Genomic DNA, 20,809 nt, shown 5'->3' on the forward strand with positions numbered 1-20,809 from the left:
TTCTCAAATTTAAATCCTTTTCATCTAATAATGCAATGTGGTGAAAAGGGTATAAATTGCTAGCTAGGATCCATAATTTTACCACTTTTTGACGATGTGATATTTTAAAAAAAAAATATATTTTGATGAATACCTAAAAAAATATATGTATTGGACAGTCTTTCGTATTGTTCTATCCACCCTCTCCAAAAATACAGAGAAAAGTTCTCAGTTAAATCACAATTTTTTTTTAGGATCTGTATGTCTTGGCTGCACTGATATTTCTTGCCTTGAATGCTACTCAGAATGCGACAATGAAATCCTTGGCTGCCATTTATCATGCAAAAGAAGTGAAGGTCTATGATCGCAATACCATTGTGTGCTTGATGGTCATATTTCTGTTTTTCCATGTCATCTTCGGTATTTACATCACCTTCACTGTAAGTTGAAACTGTGACAGAATAACAAAAATATGGGAGAAAGACTCAAACTATAATAGTCAAGCTTTATTGGTTCAAGAGAATTAAAATAATATATTGGTAGAGAATGTACTAGTTATATTCCTTATGCAACTCAAGTACATGTATATAGTACTAGTATTAGAAGGTCTATAAGTTTTGTTACATCGTATATTTAATTTGAATCTGTTTTATTGATTGAAACAAATATAGATGATGTTGTATTTACTAAAAGTTTTTTTTCTATTTGATTGGTGATGAAGAATATGGCAAAAATCAACTGAGAGTAAAAAGGCTTCATATAATCTAGTAATAGTATGTTGCTGTGTTGATCTTTCAGGCGACCAGAAGACGATGGAAAATGAAGGAAAAAGACAAGCTGTATCAGGTGAGGAAGACTCCAGTTATTTTTTGTCAACGTATCAAAGTACTAAATATCAGTAGTTATATCCCATCCCTAGTTCTCTGTTAGTCTTATCCAATCCCTAAATCTTTGGAAGTCTTATCCAATTTCTAAATTTCTTGAAGTTGTATCCAATTACTATATGTCTGGTAGTTATATCTAATTCCTAAATCCCTGGCAGTCTTATCCAATTCCTAAATCTCATGTTAGTCTTGAGAACTATTTGTTTGACAGTCATTAAACTGAGGTACCCATTAAAGAGAAGATAACCCATTTATATTCCAAATGAACTTTTTGCAGAAATAATGTCCATAAGTATTCAATAGTTTTTGTATTTGTGTGGGCTATATGGAGCTTGAAAATTGGCCTTGACTTGCAGATGAAAGTACTGTCAGGGGCAAGGGAATCTGGCTTGTCCTAAAGAGAGAGATTTTAAGGGGGAAGAATGCTTTAGAGACTGTGACTATTTGTTTGATTAGCTAAGTAGTATGAGTTCCTAACCACTAATTCATGGGTCCTAGATACAATCCCCGGAAAATTGTAGCCTATTCTAATTGTATTACATTTGGTGCCATTGATCACCCCTGGACTACCATTATACATAAGTATGTTAAAAGATCTTAGTTTGTCTGCAAGGTCATATACTATCTTAGAAGAGAGGAATGGTTGTAGTGGTTTGAGCTATATGGACCAGGAACATCTGCCTAGGTAGCTCAGTGGTTAGAGCACCCACTTGTAATGCAGGGTTCAGGCCAGGGGCCTGTTTTACAAAAGAACTTACAACTAAGACCAATATTTTTTTCTGCTTATAACTCTCTTATTTGAATGAAATTGAAAATGGTTTGAAACTTTTTAAAAGGAATGTAGAAAGATATTTTCATGATAGCAATTTTAAACTCATCATTAATTCTGTAAAATTTTACAGTCAGCTAGAGTTTTTGGTTTTAGTTGTAAGTTCTTTTGTTAAAATGGGTCCCAGAGGGCCATAACGCTTATTCAATCTCTGCACTTTTGATCTCAGTCTCAGTTTTCCCACTACATGTATGTGATCCTTTTGTAAAAGTGGGACTGAGATCAAAGATGGGTTCATCTAAGTTTTATGGCCCCAGGGCCTGGGTTCAATCCCCAGTCCAACATTTTTTTTTTTTCTTTTTTCCTGTATCGATTAATATTGATAAAATTTTTCTCACAGTTTTTTTACTTGTGAATCAATAGTTTTACAGCAAAAGATGTATATATCTGTACTGTTTAGGAGAAGAAAGAGTACATGGACAGATCCAGAATGCCACGGCCCCCTAGAGGACGCAGTCAAAGAAAGGGGAGGTACCCAGTCCATCAGGGGGGATCCCTAGAGTCATTTTATGAACATCGCTATGCACTGCGTAAAGGGGAACAACTCTAGTGAAAGTTAAACAGTTTGGACTGATGTTTAAATATAATAGTATTGTAGTATTGTAATAAGGAGCATCCTTATATTGTGAAAGGCAAAAAAACAGGAATCATTCTACAAAACTCATTAATAAAATGGTTTGAAAAGAAAAAAAATATAATTATATATATATATACAGTAAAAAGAAAAAAAAAACAACAGTATATTTTTAATTGATTATGAACAGATTTTACATTGTGTTTATATTGCTTTGTTAAGGAATTATAATTAAATCTATCTGTTTGAAATTCAATATCAAATTTATTTTCCCTTTTTGTGAAAAAAAATACATTATTTCCTAAAGCCAAGAAATCGATTCCGTGTTCCACGTCAATTACCACGTGATCATAACAGAGAAGAAAAATATCTACATGCCGTGTTATAAAACTCCAACATGGCAGTAAACATACTAAAGGTTACGTGAAATGACCGTGGAGAGTATAACAAAACTCTGTAAAAACGAAACACGCTTACTCCAGAGATTGTCAACATGTAACGTCAGCAGAGAGAACGGAAGTGTAGCAATTCATTGAAAAAACATGGAAGACCACGGCCAGGAGATATAGAATTTCTGTAAGGTAATACACAAAGCCGAATGTGTATTGGCAGATTGGTAAAGACCTGAAATCATATTTATGTTATTTCTTTTGTGGATATGGAAGTAGTCTAGTCTTTATATTTTGTGTTGTGTTAACGCGGGATTTTTACACGTGGTTGAAGATTAATGAGCATATTCATATTAATTTTGACCAGTGTCCATTTTTTATGACGTTGTATGTTTATTCCTTGTGGGGACTAAAGGAGTGCAAAGAATGTTTTAAGATAATTAATTGATATCAGCGAAGTTTTATTAAATAATTTTTACATTTTTTACCACGTAGAGCCCTATTGTGTTAATTTCCGCCAAGTATATTGTTTATATTTCCATGCGCCATGTGTATTGGCGCTTTTCGCCAGCTTTGTCTAATTTCTTTGAATTTCACGTTCCTTTAACAGGTGTTAAATCTAAATAATATGTTTGTATATCGTGTGATGCATATATTCACTGTAAATTCGGGACACTTACATTGAACGTGGTATGATGGGTTTATTTTCTTTTTCCATCTTGACAGTATTAATTAAATGTTTTCTATTAATTGATGGACGATAATTTCTTTGTTTGGAAAATAAATAGGTAAAACAACGGACTAGGTAATTACATGGCCACAGAAAAGGTGAATTGATTGACAGTTGTAAACAAATAGATCACGTGGATGTCAGAATGACCTTTGCCCTCTTACGTTCGTATCGTCAGCTGTTTTTCGTCAGTGCTCGCGAGACACAAAGAAAAATTGCTGTTTGTCACATTTCTATCTACAATTAACATTGATTGTGTTTGGATAACATTTTAAAAGAAAAACAAATACGTTGTGAACAATGAAAGGTATGCCATTTCAGGTAAGTATAGAATGATATATGGTTTTATCTGACGACTGACTGATAATTTTGTAAGTCTAAATCCGGGGGTGGGGAAGAAAGTATGTGTGTGTGGGGGGGGGGGGGTCAACTGAAAATTCTGTTTTTTCCCCCACCTGTTACATTTAAATTTTTTTATTGTGGTTGTAGAGTAAACTTTTTTCCCTTTTCTTTTTTATTTTTCATTGAACTGACCAGTGTGTCACATTTTGATTATCTTCATGTACTTTTGAAGAGCTCTTTTAAGTCATTTGAACACCTGCACTTTGACCAGTTCCATTCTTAATAATTTAAACATAACCTTAATATCGACCTTTCTGATAAAGTGCTGGTAAATCAATGTTAGAGCCTAAATATTGACATAGTAAAATTAATTCACTAATTAAAGTGATTTAAACGACTTATTAAATCTCTTTGTTATTTGGTGCCAGATTTTGAAAGGATCAATTGTAAATAAGATCTAGATTTATACACTGATTATTAGCAATAGCTATATAAAGTAGCAAAGTTGTTGTTTTTGAAAAATAAAGTACATAAAATTAAAATGCATACTCATTTGCATTCAAGTTTTATTATTTACGTCACATAAATAATTCAAATCTATAAACCTGCAGGCAAATGTCCAATTTAAAGTATGTACAAAAAACTATATGTTTAAAAGCAAGTGCTGAACAAAGAAGTTACAGGTTTTATTATAGGTATTTGACCTAGATGGTTTATACCGTGAACAGAACCTCATGGTCAAACAGCACAATTTAAAGGCTAGAATGATGTGCTTTTAGATTACTTAGTACAATCACAAAAAAGCTCTATATCCACACATCTAGATTTTGTAACATCAGTGAATGGAAACTACAAATTATAAGAAAAGTCACAGAGCTGCATGGTATAAATTAAAATGCGTGGTTATTATGCATTTACAAATACCCAGTATAAAGTATAATAGCATCTACTTTTCCCAGAAATAAATAGATATTTAAAAGTTCTATAAACATGTACTATAAATTAAATCAATACCCAGCAATGTTTATGTACTGGTATGCTTCTCATTTTGATACCAAGAATGATTTGTATACATACATGTTCTTACATGTATTGTCACTGCAAAGGATAGAAATATATTCAATTATTTTTTAATTATTTTTTTCCAAACTGAATAATTAGATATGAAATTTTAGATATACCCCCCTTTAAAGTTAAGATATAATCAGATTAAATTAAGTATCTCAACCATGAATCATATTACATACTAAAATGCTGGAATAGTTTTGTGCATGGTTCACTACCTGCAGCCAAGAACAGGTTAAGACTACCTATACATTATCCGGACCTTAAGAAGATTTCTTGCATGGTCATAAGGGTGTGTGTATTACACAGTCTGAAATGCTCATTAGGTTAATGAGCTGTGTATTGAGAAGGTTTTAATAAGTTTGCCAAATATTGGTAACTATTTTCAAATTCAGAGAAGTTGTAATGATCATTCCATGGCTTTCTCCGCGTCAAACAAACTTTTTTTTCTTTAACCCCTTCAAGTTTGTTTTGCATTTCTTGAATAAAACAGTTTTTAACATGCTTATAACAAAGTGCCAGGAATGGACGATTTTGTTTCGATATAATCATAATTCTTTGTATCCCTTCAATTTTACAATATGTAATAAAGTCAATGGGAATGAAAATCACTTCACTGTAGGTAACATTCATTATAAGCGTGTTCACTTTAACCGTGTTTTACTGTAGTAATTAACTTGTGAAGTTAGTTTTCAACTGATGCAGGGCTTGATTACTATAGGGGTTTGTCACAGTATGCACCATTAAGACCATATTACTCCAATGGTTAGTTGAATTAAAGACCCCTTTGACTTCATTGTGCTGATTTTATTGATGTGTAAGAGAATTTATCTCTTTTAGTTTAAATTTTAGTCCTCTGTCATTATAGTATATTGCCTCTCTCTGTTACAAGTGCTTTGCCACAAAGAGATTTTATGAATGCATCACACACATACATTTAATTGTCTGGAGTCCCTTGTGTTTAGTTTGATGAGTCTTTTCCTGATATAAATCAAGTTTTTCAACAGCCATAACAAAACTATGACAAGTGTAGAATAAAGTGTGTATAGCACAAATATTATGTCACCCTGCAAGCTTGTAAATGTGTCTGGCATTCACCAGTATTTGATTGCAAAACAGCAAACTTCAAAGTGCAATTGCAAAATAGCAGATTTAGAAGTAATTCAATATATTCCTTTGCATAATTAACAAAGGTCCCCTTTACAGATTATTTGGTATATTTGTTAACTTAATTAACAACACTTGTTCTAGATTTATGATTAAAAAGTATTTTACAGCTTTAACTATTCCAGGAAATGGTTTATGCTTTAAAAAAAAAATAAGTATGTTGAAATTTTCAAAATGAAAAAAAAAAAAACATGTGACAAAGTATGTCTGTGTTAAAATCAGTTGATGGTGGTATTATATTGATATCCAAAGGATTAATCAAAATGGAAACTCAAGAACCTATTGTTTTTTATGGCAAAGTAATATTTGTAATTCAAGAAACTTATTGATTATTCCTTGTTTTACGTTTTTAAAGTTTTTAGTAGATATTGACATTAATGATTTTTTTTTCCAGTTGCTAGATGATTGCGATCAGTGTGCCTGACGGTATGATTCAGGGGGACGGGGGAGGGTATCGGTGGGTCGTCGCCATCGCAGCCTTCTTCACCCAGTTCATTATCTGTGGAATAACGTACAGTATTGGGGTGTTTCACATTGTGTTCAGTAAGATATTCAACGAGGATCATTTCAACTCATCATGGGTTGGTTCAATCTTACTGTACACAACTGCTTTAACAAGTAAGTTATTGTATTAAATACTGTAATGCACATTCTTTTTTCCTTTTGAAAATTATTTTTTTAATTTGTACATGTACATGTAAACAAAGATTTGCATGATGTAAAAGAGGGGGCATAATTCTGAAAAAAGGGGAAAAAAATGCTTAGTACAGGAGTACTTGTCACGACTCAGCCAAGGATGTGTGGATAAGGTTAATGACACGTAGAGTTAAGAAGTACAAAGTTTTTGTTGGTTGGTTTGTTTGTTTAAATTGTATTTGTTTTGCATTGAATTTGAAATGGGGGACATAAAAGGCTCATACATAGCACAAAAGTGGCTTGTCCATTGTATGGTCATTAACCTGATCTAAGGTCTTTTGAACAATCTTTATGTCCACTTAAGCCAAAGCTTTGAAGTTAAGGAACAGCAAATGGATTTTGTAAAAAAAGAAAAAAACATGATACATGTACACGTAGGTTGTTTGTGACCAGGGGAAATTTTATGATTTTGTACCAAAGTCGTTTACATAGGTCACAAGGCTATTTTAATCATAATCACAGAAATGCATTGACTAAGATCTATCAAAATGCTGTTCTTTCTACAGTGTGAAACCGATTCATTAATAAGCAGTATGATATGCCTATACACTAAATGTATATAAATCAAGACACCACATTTTGTTGATGAATTTAAATTTCAATATTTGGTTGCCACAATGGTTACAAATATAGAACAATCTGTAAAATGTCTCTATTCCAATAGCTTTTGACTAATTTGAGGAAACAAATTGTTGAATTTTAAAACATCAATTTAGATGGTACATAATTCAGTGGTTGAGTATGTAAGTTTTATGAACAGCATTACTGTGTTTACTGAGGGTTCTCCCTAGCTTTAGTTTCCACTTGACTGGTGTAAGTCCTGAGTGGAATGTATAGACCACACTAAGAGGCATCATATATGCGCCACTGTTGAATTTTAATGAATGGTTTTAGCAGTTTTATGAAAAATAGAATATGAAAACTACTTCAGAATGTTTCATTTTTTGTCTCATTAAAATAAAACCAAACACAAAGGATAACTCTTGAAGAAAAAAGTTTAAAGTCCTTTATGAAACTTTATTTTACATGATCTGATGATAAGGGTTGTTTTGTTAACAATTTTTTCCTTTCTGTATGTGAAGATCGAATAAGGCGAAGTAAATCCACATGAGAATGTCTTTTGAAAAAGATATAAAGATGAAACATTATTGAAGCCCAAATGCCACCATTACAGCCAGTCTCTTCTAAGACTTCTGGTTATAGTCTTTTTATACTCTTCCACATTTGTATATGCTTTGTAAATTACATATTTGAGTGATAGACAAATGTTTTAGTTAAGACATAAACAGACTAGGCTCCCTATGTTATGTAATGTTTTCTTTCCTCTTTAGGTGTGGTGATGCGGTGCTTCATGGCGCGGTTTGGCTGTCGGTGGAGCGTAATGCTGGGGGGTCTGATCTCTGCTCTAGGACTCTCCATGGGAATGGTGGTCACGGAGATCTACCAGGTCTATCTCTCATTCGGGGTACTCACAGGTACAGTAGAATTTCATAAACTTGGCCATTTCAAAACTAAACTCATGCTCGTATGCATTAATTAAACTCAGTAATTACTGCATTTACTAAAACTAAATGTTGCCAGTTTTTCTATAAACATTATATCAATTTCATGATTGTTCAACAAGTAAAGCATAATTTTCCTTATGATGTCTCCTTGCAATAGAGGCAAAGCTTAATGTATGTTGGAAGTAATATTAATGCCTGAACATTTATGATAGCATTCCATCATTGGTATAAAAGATACACAAAAATTTTTGAGATCAATTAAAATGCATGGTGATGTATAATTTCTTCATGCATAACTCGTTAATTTGAATTTCAATGAAGATAAAAAAAATCCATTTTTCAAAAACATTTGAAAATAGGTTATTTTACTAATTTGTTACTTTACAACATATCAGTACCATTTTGGAACATCTCTCAATGCCCTGTTTCATGGAGTGGGAAGTTGGCATCCAACAAATTGCCAAGAAATTATACTAAATTTTTATTTTTGTTAGATTTTATTACTTTTCTACACAATTACAAAATAATACAGATATTATCAAAACACATCCTAAAAATGATGCAATAGATAAATAATATATTACTGAGGTATTGTAATACATATAGATATAAGGACATATTATGATAGCCAGTAATTGAAAATTCTATATAATTATTACATCATTGTCAATAAACCTAGATCTTGAATTGATCACATAGGACATTAATATGGTGATTTGTCCTAGATTTAATGCAACCTGGTTGACACTGTGATAAAAACACTGGCTTAGTCCAAAATTAAGTTCATGTTCAGTAAGTTTATACAGTAAATCACACTAAGTCTTATAAGGAAGTGCTACAGAGATGCAATTTTATTCCACAGTGACCCAACAAAATGAAGAATCCCACTTATCTGTCTGTCTGTTAGTGTTTAAACCAGATTTGGACTAAAGTTACATACATATAAACAATGATGACATACATATGAAATGTAGGTATAACTGTTGAAAAGAAGTAAGATATACTGTATATCTTTTTTTTTTTTGCGATGATCGATTTTTCGCTTTTTGTGCGATCATTTTTAATTTGCAAAATATAAAACATGAAGAAATTTCTCAGCAATAATGTGTATAAAAACATTACAATTTTTTAAAAAAATAGTCAGTCGTAAAAAATAACTTACGCAAAATAGAAACTAGACAAATCTACCCCTTTTTCGCAAAATTTCCAACACGCGAAAAGAAAAAAAAAATTAAAACGGATATACGGTATCTTTAGGGCTATCAAGTTTGATCAGAGATGTAAGAATTCAGCCCTGGTTAATTTAAATACTGTAGGTCTTCAAATTTTTGTTACACTTAATTTTCTTTATATATATTATGTGATCAAAAAAAAAAAAATTTAAGAAATTTTGTTTCTTATTGTGTGTTATCTTTATACACATGATCATTTATTTTTTAGGAATAGGCTTTGGTTTGGCCTGTACCCCGTCTATAATGGCAGTGGAACAACACTTCTACAAGCAGAGGCTCCAGGCCCTGAGTGTAGTACTGAGCGGGGTGGGGGCCGGGATTGTCGTCTTTCCTGTCCTGATCCGGACCCTGCTGGATCACCTTGCCTGGAGGGGCACGCTCTGGATCCTGTCTGGAATAGCCCTCAATCTGTGTGTGTGTGGGGCCCTGATGACCCCCATCAGTCGTAGCAAACAGGTACACCTCATGCCCCTTCTCTCGTGTGTACCGCTCCGAAATATCACTTTCCATGGAATGTGTATAGCTAACCTCTTTTGGAGTTTCGGCTCCACTGTGATATATATGTATTTGCCATCGTACGCAATGGACCAAGGCTCCACTTTTGATACCTCAGTATTTTTGGTGTCCTGTGTGGGGATGGCTAGTTTTACCTCCAGGGTTATCTTCTCTTTTATGGGACACAACAGCACGTTAGATGACATGACGGCCATCTTGTGCTCTATAGGACTCGGTGTGGTCATTACGGGAACTTGTCCCATGCTGTTTGATGACTATGCGGGACAGATCGGGTACTCGCTACTGTTTGGATTTTACAGTGGTTACTGGACTACGTTTCTGTCGCAGGCCTCGCGGGAGTTACTCGGCCCGGAATGTATTGCCAAGGGAAATGGTTACCTCTCGTTTATGATAGCTCTGGGATCTATCATGGCTGGACCAGCAGCAGGTTAGTATTAACGGATTCATGTGTAAGAAATCAGAATAATTTATACTGACTGCAGGTAATAGTATCATAGATTTATGTGTAAAAACTATAATTTGTACTGACTGCATTGATTGTTTCAGTGTCATTAATGTAAAATAAATACATACTGGAAACTTTATAATGCATTATCCATGAGATGTGTAATTATAACTTGGCAAACCTTTCTTAAGAAGTAGCCTGAATTATCCTTCAAGAACATTTTGTCTGTTCCATACTTTTTTTGTTTTTATGTAAGTCCTTATTTGCTTCGATAAGCCTCAAGTGGAAAATTGATGGAAAAGAGAGGAAGCCAAAAAAATTTACATTGAACAATATGCACTAAGTTTAAATTATATATAAGTTGAGTCTGTTATCTTCATTACTAGAGTTTGATATAAAAACTCAGAAGTTTAAAAATTTGAAAGCTGAAAATACAAACTGCAGGATTTCTCTGTAATTTGTTATATTTTAAAATTTTCTGTCTCATTTTATCTGGGAATACCCTGAAGTACATTGCATGCCTGGCTCACTTCAGAGATAACCCTTGCTATTGACTTGAGATTTATCATTAATATCAGAGTGTGGAGAACTCCCTTCTTTTATCTCACCTAAATTTTAATGTGAGGGTTGATTATAATCAGATTAAATTCACTATCATAATAAGATCAGGCCACAAACAAAGATTGGTATCAGTAGAAAATGAGTTCATGTAGATTTTAATCTATGCTCTCCCTAATTTAAGTCATGGGTAGATGCATGTTCATAGATAAAAGAAGGGGTAGGTAATTAAATATAACAGGCATTTTTTTTTTAGAATAAGGCATATCCATAGGCATTCAGGTATTGATGCAAGGGAAAATTTATACAATGACTAAATTATGAAAAAAAAATCTTTTTAAAGCAAACTGCATTATTTTCTCTGAAAAAATAAGTATTACATTTAGCTGTGTATCCACTTTTAGGCATTCAGGTATTGCACATATACTGTATACATAGATAAGAACATTTAGAAATTCACTAAATCAAATCTACGCTAACTTGTTCGAAAATCAATTTCCGCCAATTATTGTACACACTAAATATAAAATATTCTAATGCAATAATTTTGTAAAACACTTTTTGATTGGCTAATGCACTGATGTTTGAAGCAGTAAAACGAGCATTAACGAGCGTGAAAGCTTTTTCATTGTGACGTCATAATAGAGCGACGCAAAAACACAATGCTCCGTGACGTTTTTCTTGTAACAAAATTCATCCAAATAAGACGTAAACAACCAAAAAAATGCATGGATTGCATTAGAATTAAGCACTAAATCTACATTGGTCCAAAAATTTAACCTGAAAATAGTACACTCCTTCATATGATCTAAAAACTTAGATAGTGTTGATAGATGGAAATATCCAATATGTATCTGGATCTGTTTGGTGACTCAGGTGAGCCAGGTGGCCCTTGGGCCTGCATGTTTACATTTCTTGGTTCCCCTAAGGTTATTTTGATGAGTCGAATCAATTATGATTTGATGTTGCAGGATATTTATTATTCATAAGACTGCGTAATTTGGTAATATTCCCAAACGGAGAAAAGAACTAGGAGACTGACATTTTAATCGTGAAGCCTGAATATAGACAGAACGTGACCTGACATTGTCTTTGGTGGATATCATCATTGGTGTGCATAGTATTGTTTGCTTTAAGTTGCATAAATCTTGGTTGTCAATTGTCAGCAGTTTTCAAGATTTCCAGCTGTAGAAAAATTGTGCTAAATATTATCAAGTTTTGTATGTTTATGGTAGAATCATACCATTAACTTTTTGACACTTCAAATTATTGATAAAAATATAAAAAGAATCTAGGATTTTCCTAAAAGGAAAGTGAAAAGGCTTCAAGATTTTATTTTTGATTAAGTTGTTTGTAAATGTTTTAGTTGATAAGAAAGAGAGTTTATCATGTTTAGGCTGATGGCCACTCAATGTAGTCAGTATGGAAGGGGGGGGGGGGGGGTTGATCTCACTTAAACAATGTATTAAAATTCCCATCCCAATTTACTTCCTGCATTAGACGTGGTATGCTTTAGAATCTGAGGTTTTCTATTTTTTTAAACTAAGAGTCTGCTGTTGATTTGGAAGGCAATAGAGTCAATTATTAGTTTTCAAAAGAGGCACATATATATACATTAGATGTTTCTGACCTTACAAACCATGGGGTGCATGATAATGAATCACTGACCTAAAAGTCATGGCACTTTGTGCATTACAGAACTGTATGACCCTATGTAGTCAGAGTGTACTAATTTAATATCAGCCTCAAACTGCATGGACTTTGCCCACTGTGTAGTTACTAAGGAATTCGAGAGGATAGTGAAAGCTTGTTAATATGGGCTCGGTATTAAATCTTCTATGAATGTCCTCTAGCTGTTAGTGGTAACTCTCCTTGTAGAAATCTACTTTTTGTCACCCTTTGTGTAAGCACCCTAGTGGAGACATTACAAGGCCCCCCACATGTGAAGGTCCTTGGTTCTGTCTCACTCCATACTTCTACACCGTGCAGACAGGATGAATTATTGACAATGTTTTTTGTGTCTGAGCAGAATAATACCTTATTCCTAAATTTTTAATGAGCAGCAATATTCTTGAAAGATTTGAATAAACAATAGATTACTATTGCATAAGAATTTTGGATTGTTCTTTTCCTGGAACTTAACAAGTGCCGAATGTTTATTCGGAAATGACCTTGTTGCTTCATAATAAACCTAAAGAAATAGAGATTGTCTGTGTGGATAGATATGAAGGATGCAAGGTCTTGCATTGGGGATAGAACAATATTTAAACTACTGATATAAAGTTGTAATTTTTACAGAATATTCTCACTGTATTTTATTATTTTTTAAAAGAGTAAACATTGCAAACACATAAGTAGATGGTTAATCACTGACTTCTGTATTGTGTACCTGTTATAGGTATACATGTATATTTAATGGATATACTGCACAGAAGGTAATTAATAGATGTTTTAAGTCATCACTCATGGGTGTTAAATAGTTAGTCACCAGAGCAATCATCTATTTCAGATATTAAAAATAACTAGAGATCAAAAGTTCAATCAGTTCTACCAGTGTATCCAGTATTTCAATTGTATAAATATTAAAAGTTGATTGATTGATGCGGACAGCCACCCCCTAGTGATACATAAACTAATTTTATTACTGACATTTATTCTGAATCAACATTCTGCAAATGAATTTTCCAATATCATTATGACATTGAATTATTATATAATAATTATTTGTTTGAGAAGGCTGGTCTTTAAGACAATTACAGTAAAACCTCATTATCTTGAACTCATTGGAACTGAGACAAAACTTAGGAGATATTTGAGAGTTAAAGATATTTAGTGTAAAATACTTAAGAAATACAATAGTTAAGGACTACCCAATTACTTCAACATATCCATTGTATTCCAGATATGTGTTTGAGATACTGAAGTTTAACTGTAAAGAAAGTCAGTTAATCCTAATTTTAATGTACTTGTAGGTTTGTTGATCCAAGAGGAGACGGAATTCAAGTATGCTTTCTACCTAGCAGGTCAGTATAAAAAATAAGGGCCACAAAGGGAAACCCTATAAAAAATTTGGGAAATTATTGATATTTATTATGCAGACTAGAACATTAGAAGCTTAGGTCTTACTTTTGAGAAGTTAACTTGTTGTACGGAGATAATTAAGACGGGGCCTAAATTCTCATTTTCCCTACTGAATTTGTTGTCAATGTTGTACCTATGATGACAGGTTTGAACTGAAAAATTTGCTATTTTGCTGTCTTTGAAAGACTTCTGTTTCATAAAGCTCAGACATTGTTTCTGGTACCATTTGTACCAGTGTTCTAATAGCAGTCATGAAAACTAATTTCCATGAGTGTCAGTATCCTCATTTTATCCATGTATCGATGTACAATTCCTATTTCTTCCTCCTTGCCAGGATCGGCCCTGTTGTGGAGCTCTGTGATTATGATGCTGTTTAAGTACCAGTCCTGCGGCCTGGAGAGTTTTGTTTCAGAGTCGGAGAAGAACGACCAGAAGATTCCGCTGGTGGAGAGTTCCGAGGACAAATGTTTAATCAAGGGAGAACCAATATTAGTGTAAGTTACCACTGGCCTGGTTCTCTCTATGCAGCAGGTAACCATCTTATGTGACCCCTACTAACTGACCTACGCCGCTAGCTGCATGCAGAATAACCAGCTTTATAGCTTGTAGAATCGCCAACAATGTGCATACTCTCCATATTACATGATAGTACTATGATATATAGCACTGTATGGCTTCGGGTCACATAATCCTTACTTGCTTTGTAATCTCAGACTTTTGTTATTGAACCTTCATTTTTTGCAGCACAATGTCCTATGGAGCTCACCTATTAAAGTACAAGGAAATTAATTTGTACATGAATACTTATAACAAAGAAATGTTTCCCACAATTTATTTTTGGCCCATTTGCTCTACTCACAGTTAGGTGAATTTAAAAAGAAATGTGACTTTGCAAGTTTTAAAACAGGCAAAATTGTTTGCAAATGTGAATTAAAGGGCGTAAATAACACGGGACAAAAATAACTGTATACTTGCATTTGTATGCCCTCCTACAAAGAAGGGAGGGCATATTGCGTTGCTGCTGTCTGTCGGTCGGTCCATTTAGTTTCTGTTCATTTTCTTCACAACCGTTGCACCTACTGAAATGAAATTTGGTATACAGATATATCAGATCAATATCTAGGTCAAGTTCTGTTTTGGCAGAGTTATGCCCCTTGGACTTAGAAAAATTCCAATTATTTGCAGTTTCCATTCATTTTCTTCGCGTAGGTTGCACCTACTGAAATGAAATTTGGTATACAGATATATCAGATGAATATCTAGGTCAAGTTCTGTTTTGGGTACAGTCGCGCCATTTTTGACAGAGTTATGCCCCTTGGACTTAATTATTTGCAGTTTCCATTCATTTTCTTTGCGGAGGTTGCACGTACTGAAATGAAATTTAGTATACAGATATATCAGATGAATATCTAGGTGAAGTTTTGTTTTGGGTCCGATCGCACCATTTTTGACAGAGTTATGCCCCTTGGACTTAGAAAAATTCCAGTTATTTGCAGTTTTCGTTCATTTTCTTCGCAGAGGTTGCACATATTTAAATGATTTAAATTTAGTATACAGATATATCACATGAATATCTAGGTCAAGTTCTGTTTTAGGTATGATCACGCCATTTTTGACAGAGTTATGCCCTTTTGGACTTTCAAAAATTCAAATTTGGGAGGAGGTGGGCATAAGTGTTTTACAAACATCTCTTGTTTAAGTTGGTTTGCTTATAAGTCAGGTTTTTTTTTCAGAAAATTGTTGAGGAATTTGCCCTTTTTTTTTCCAATTTTAGAGCAATACATATTTCATTGTAGTTTCCTATCTGTGTTACATAGTTTGTCTTGAGTTATGGATTGATATTTGATCTTTGATTAAGAATTTGACCAGATTATTAAAAGCTGTAGGAATTTCAGTTTTATGCCTATGGTAACCAGAGATGTTCCTTTGGAGTTTCCTGCTTTGGATTGTCTTGAGTTCCAACCTTTATAAATGATTATTATTGAAGTTGTTACAGAATAAATGCCACTTCCAGAAAAATACTGAAATTTTAGAACTTTGGGACCTAGACTTTAACTTAATTCAACGCACAAAAATCTGACTCCTATACATGTACAAATGGTAGTTTGCATATACAGTAAAACTTGTCTAATCCATATGATGTGTATTCCAAAATCTTGCCTAATACACTGTATGATGTTATCTTTCAGTCCCTTTCATTAAATTTAATTGTTTAATATTTTGTCTTATCCACAATGTTGTCAAAGCCCAGTTTCAAAGATTTATTATTTGACCTAGTTTTCTTGTATCTGGTTGATGAAACAATGGTTATGTGTATTCATTGATTGCAGGTCACTTTATCAAATGAATGGATATGAAAAGAAAACATAAGTGGTAGAAAATCAAGGACAAAATTCTAACTCAAAAGTATTTTTTACTGAAATAAATAGGAAAATTTTTAAGAATTTAAATGAAATGCACTGCTTATAAATAAAGATAATTTTATATACATGTATATGCATAAAAATCATCAGATTACCAAATAAAAAAAAAACTGAACACAGTCTTTACATTGTCACTGTGCAGAAACTTTAAATTCTAATAAACCAATCGGTGTACTTTGTTATGAAAAGCTTGGAAGTTGCTTAATCTGAAAATTTTTGACAAATTCTGACAATGCTAAATGTGTAAGATTGTATCATGTCTGAGGCCATTCCTCTTTATCAAACCAAACAATTGTGTAAGATAGATAGTCCATGTTAATGAATTGGCCTTGCATCAAAATGCCTGTACATTTTTTTTTGCTAATCTTGTAGAATATCATAATGAATAATATAATTAAAAGAATGACTTGTCATGCTTGAAGGACCCAGCTTGATTTAAATATTTGATTCAATTTTCCACAGCATGATTTATACACAGTCAAGCCTGCATATTAAATTCTGTGTTGGTAATTTCTCTTATCTTCATAAACAAGTGTTTGTTGTTTAATTTTCATTTTGAATGACAGAGTTTTGATAAAAATGTTCATCCTGTTGATATGCTATTATGCAGAATATCATTATAATCAGAATACAAGATGATTTAGTAGTCTTTCCATCAGAAAAAATTGTAGTATTTCCCCACCTCCCCTCACTACCTTAGATGAAATAATTCCAGGTGGGGGGGGGGGGGGGGGTAATTTACTTTTTAGCACACCTGAGCTGAAAGCTCAAGTGAGCTTTTCTGATCACCCTTTGTCTGTTGTCTGTCCGTCCATCTGTCTGTAAACTTTTCACATTTTTAACTTCTTCTCAAGAACCACTGGGTCAATTTTAACCAAACTTGGTACAAAGCATCCTTGGGTGATGGGGAGTTTCAATTATTAAAATAAAGGGCCAAGTCCCCTTACAAGGGGAGATAATCAAGAAAAGACAAAAATAGGGTGGGGTCATTAAAAAATCTTCTTCTCAAGAACAAATAGGCCAGAAAAGCTGAAACTTATGTGGAAGCATCCTTGGTTAGTGTAGATTCTTGATTATTTATATCACAACCCTCAGGGGTAGGGCAAGGGCACAATAGGGAATCCAAGTTTTACATTGAAATATGTAGGGAAAATCTTTAATAATCTTCTTCTCAAGAACCACTGGGCCAGGAAAGCTGGAACTTATGATGAAGCATTCTGGGTAGTGTAGAATCTAAATTTTTAAAATCATGACCCCCCAGAGACAGGGCAGGGCCACAATAGGAAATCCAAGTTTTACATAGAAATATATAGGAAAAATCTTGAGAAAGCTTCTTCTCAAGAACCAATGGGCTCGAAAAAAGCTAAAGTTTATGTGGAAGTGTCTTTGGGCAGTGTAGATTCTAAATTGTTAAAATAATGACCAAATGGGGGGGGGGGGGTGTTAGGGCTGGGCCACAATAGGTATTACAGGGGGGGGGGGGGATCTGGTAAAGAACAGCATCACCAAATTTACTCAGGTGAGTGATGTGGCCCATCGGCCTCTTGTTTAAGATTTGCTGTACTTATGTTATCTTGATGAAGTTCAAAATGATTGTATTCCAAGGTCCAATGTTATGAAGCTAAACAGAATCTTCCAAGAGAGGATTTAATTGTTTTGCAAAGATTTAACATAACTACTTATATATGTTAACAAGAACTACAAGTTCAGTATTATATTAATGGTAACTAGTGTAGCAATGCCATTTTACATCTGAAAATTTTAAACAATTAGAATTAATATTTGAATGCTATCAATAAGATCTTACTGATATTGTTCAATCTGTTATTAATTTAATCATGAGTAAACCTTCAAGCATCATTATAGAATCTCAAGTTCTTCAACAGTTACTGTAGCTTTATGCAAACCAAATATTACACATTGAATCTGATTCAATATTTTACTTTACAATGGATAAGGTTTACTACACAAATAAATTGAATCGTCTATGAAAGTTCTTGGCATAATTTTTCTTTATAAATTATAATAGATACAGCTTTTAAAATATATAGCTATATAATTTCATTTTTTATTTTCTGAGCAGAGAGGCAATGGTGACGTCCGTGTGATAACTAGATCAAAATGCCAATCAGGGAGGACAACTCTGAAGTGATACTCATAAGACGATGGAGTGAGATTTCATACAACAGAATTACACAGACACAACAAAACAAACAGATTATCATGTGACCATTTATACTCGGAAATGAAGAAAGTGATGTTGTGTGAATGTTGATATTATTATTTCTTAAAAGTTTAATTGATGCAAGTGAGTATGCTCTTTATTAGGGAAACTCTTATCTTAAATTTATTTCTGCATTGTTAGATGTTACAATTACTGTTTTAAGTACTGCGTTTTTTTTTTGTTTGTTTGTTTTTTTTTTGTTATATTTGTTCTTTATGTTTTCAAAAATGTTTTGTCTTGTTGTATGCCTTTTCAGTAAAACAAAAATATAGAAAGAACTTTTTAACAGTCTTTTAAGGGACTTAACTCCTACACATTGTGGAATAAATTGTGTGAAAGTTTTGAGAATGAATTATTTGTTTGGACTTGCATATAGGATCATTTTTGTTATCTATGGCATACATGCTATGTAGGCCTTTGCATTGAATTTTACATTCATGTCTGTAATTGTGCTTGTTAAGATTGTTGATTATTTATAAATCATGAATTAACTTTTTCTAAAAAATGAAATATAAGTACTTGTAGTTAAAAAGCTATTCCATGTCTTTTAGGAAACATGTAAACAAAGACAATTTTTTTAAAATGTTCATATTTTGATAATAATCAGTTTGTTAAATAGGGCAATATTGCAATGTTCAAACTTAAAAAAAAAACAAAAAACAAAACGTGTACAGCATTCTGTATACAATAAGTATCTATAAGCATTAAATATTTTGAAGTTGTTCTTTAATATGTTTAGTGTTTGTGAGAGAAGTCTGTGTGAATGGTTGATTCAGATTTTTTTTTTGTTTTTCCCAATATCTCTGGAAAAAATTCCAGGATATTTATACGATAAAGGATGAGGTGACTTGCGGCCCCCGGTAAATTGACAAAAAATAAAATGTCTATATTTTACTCAAATTTGTATATGTAACTAATCACTGATATGTGTACCTTCTTACTATTTTTAACAAAAATAGAAACGTGGCAAAGATATTGATCCTTTATTGAGGTGTGTACATCCAATTCCCATTGTTAACCCCGCCCCACTCTTTGAAGCCCTTAAAATATGGAAAAGGCTGGTCACTGTATTTTATTGAAATCATGTATAGAGAGATTTTTAATGTGTTTTTTAAAAAATGTAAAATTAGCTTGCCTGTTTATGAACAGATAAAGTTATAGAACAAATTCATATGCTAATCGAACTGGCGATACTTTCTAACTGACCAATCAGCTGAATGAAATTCGTTGTTAACAAAAATACTATGGAAACATGCTTGGAATTTTACTGCTTTTAGAATTTTTTTATGCATTTGAGAGATTGACACGAATCTACATAAGAAGTAAAATTTATATACATTTACAAACGATTGATAAATATACATTAGTTTAAAGGTTTTGTAGCGTGTTTGGTGAGCAACACTACCGTAATCCCGATTATCAGTGAATACAAGTTTCATGTGCATTTCTTGTCCTAAAAAACGTAAAGTTCGTATTATTGAATATGAACAGTCTTGGCTGACCATTATAAAAGTTTGAAAAATAGAAAACGATAACAGGTAAATTGACCTTGTCTGAGATAAAATGTAAAGGTAGTAAACCAGCATGTTTTGTTGTGTACACATTGGACAATGACTATGTCCGAAATATTAACATTAGCCATATAAGGTCGATTGTCGGACACGCATATCCCTCTATTGTACTAAGACCCGCCCATTCTCTTGCCATAAAAGAACATATTCTCACAAACCTGGCAAAATGTAGCATGAAAGATAATGCAGTATTCTTTATATCTAAAATATGTTTGAACTATTGAAAGTTTAATCACTATGTTTTTAAATATAATTTTGTGGTAGAAAGTCACCTCAAAATTACATGGTGTGTCTTAATCTCTCTGCTTGTTCAGTGGCACAACTAACTGTTTATATTTACAATGTGTTACATTGTTGGTAGCATGGAAAAGGTTGGAATAGACAGAGTCATGTTAGAGAGATTTTTAATGTGAGAAATGTTTATTGTGTTTTGACAATAAAGTTATAAATTATCTATGAACTTCTTGTATGTTAACAACAGAGGAGAGATTATTCCCCCTGTATTGAGAGATTGGAATTCATTAAAGAAGTTTTTTGTTTGATGACACATACCTTCCTTCATACAGTGGCTTCATGTGTAAAGTTCGATGAAATAGGAA

At 33.0% G+C, this 20,809-nt stretch overlaps 2 protein-coding genes across 5 annotated transcripts; both read left to right on the forward strand.

Moving 5' to 3' along the window:
- Window positions 1-238: 238 nt before the first annotated feature.
- LOC134262824 (uncharacterized) lies at window positions 239-2,414 on the forward strand. The gene is made up of 3 exons (XM_062745150.1): window positions 239-419; window positions 778-825; window positions 2,093-2,414. Exons 1-3 carry the CDS (start codon window positions 294-296, stop codon window positions 2,240-2,242), a joined length of 324 nt encoding a protein of 107 aa, XP_062601134.1. The 5' UTR covers window positions 239-293; the 3' UTR covers window positions 2,243-2,414.
- Window positions 2,415-2,590: 176 nt separating this feature from the next.
- Window positions 2,591-19,469, forward strand: LOC134262828 (monocarboxylate transporter 12-like). 4 transcript variants are annotated; one of them, XM_062745157.1, is made up of 7 exons: window positions 2,591-2,847; window positions 6,354-6,577; window positions 7,987-8,130; window positions 9,601-10,335; window positions 13,884-13,934; window positions 14,327-14,523; window positions 18,499-19,469. In XM_062745157.1, exons 2-6 carry the CDS (start codon window positions 6,361-6,363, stop codon window positions 14,488-14,490), a joined length of 1,311 nt encoding a protein of 436 aa, XP_062601141.1. In that variant the 5' UTR covers window positions 2,591-2,847; window positions 6,354-6,360; the 3' UTR covers window positions 14,491-14,523; window positions 18,499-19,469. The 4 variants fall into 4 exon arrangements, with proteins under 4 accessions (XP_062601141.1, XP_062601138.1, XP_062601140.1 ...); XM_062745154.1 differs by having other exon boundaries at window positions 14,327-14,486; XM_062745156.1 differs by having other exon boundaries at window positions 2,591-2,842; window positions 14,327-14,486.
- Window positions 19,470-20,809: the final 1,340 nt, after the last annotated feature.

Source organism: Saccostrea cucullata, unplaced genomic scaffold, assembly GCF_032062105.1.
Source record: "Saccostrea cucullata isolate Sc308-1 unplaced genomic scaffold, CSIRO_AGI_Scuc_v1 ctg372, whole genome shotgun sequence".
NCBI lineage: Eukaryota > Metazoa > Mollusca > Bivalvia > Ostreida > Ostreidae > Saccostrea > Saccostrea cuccullata.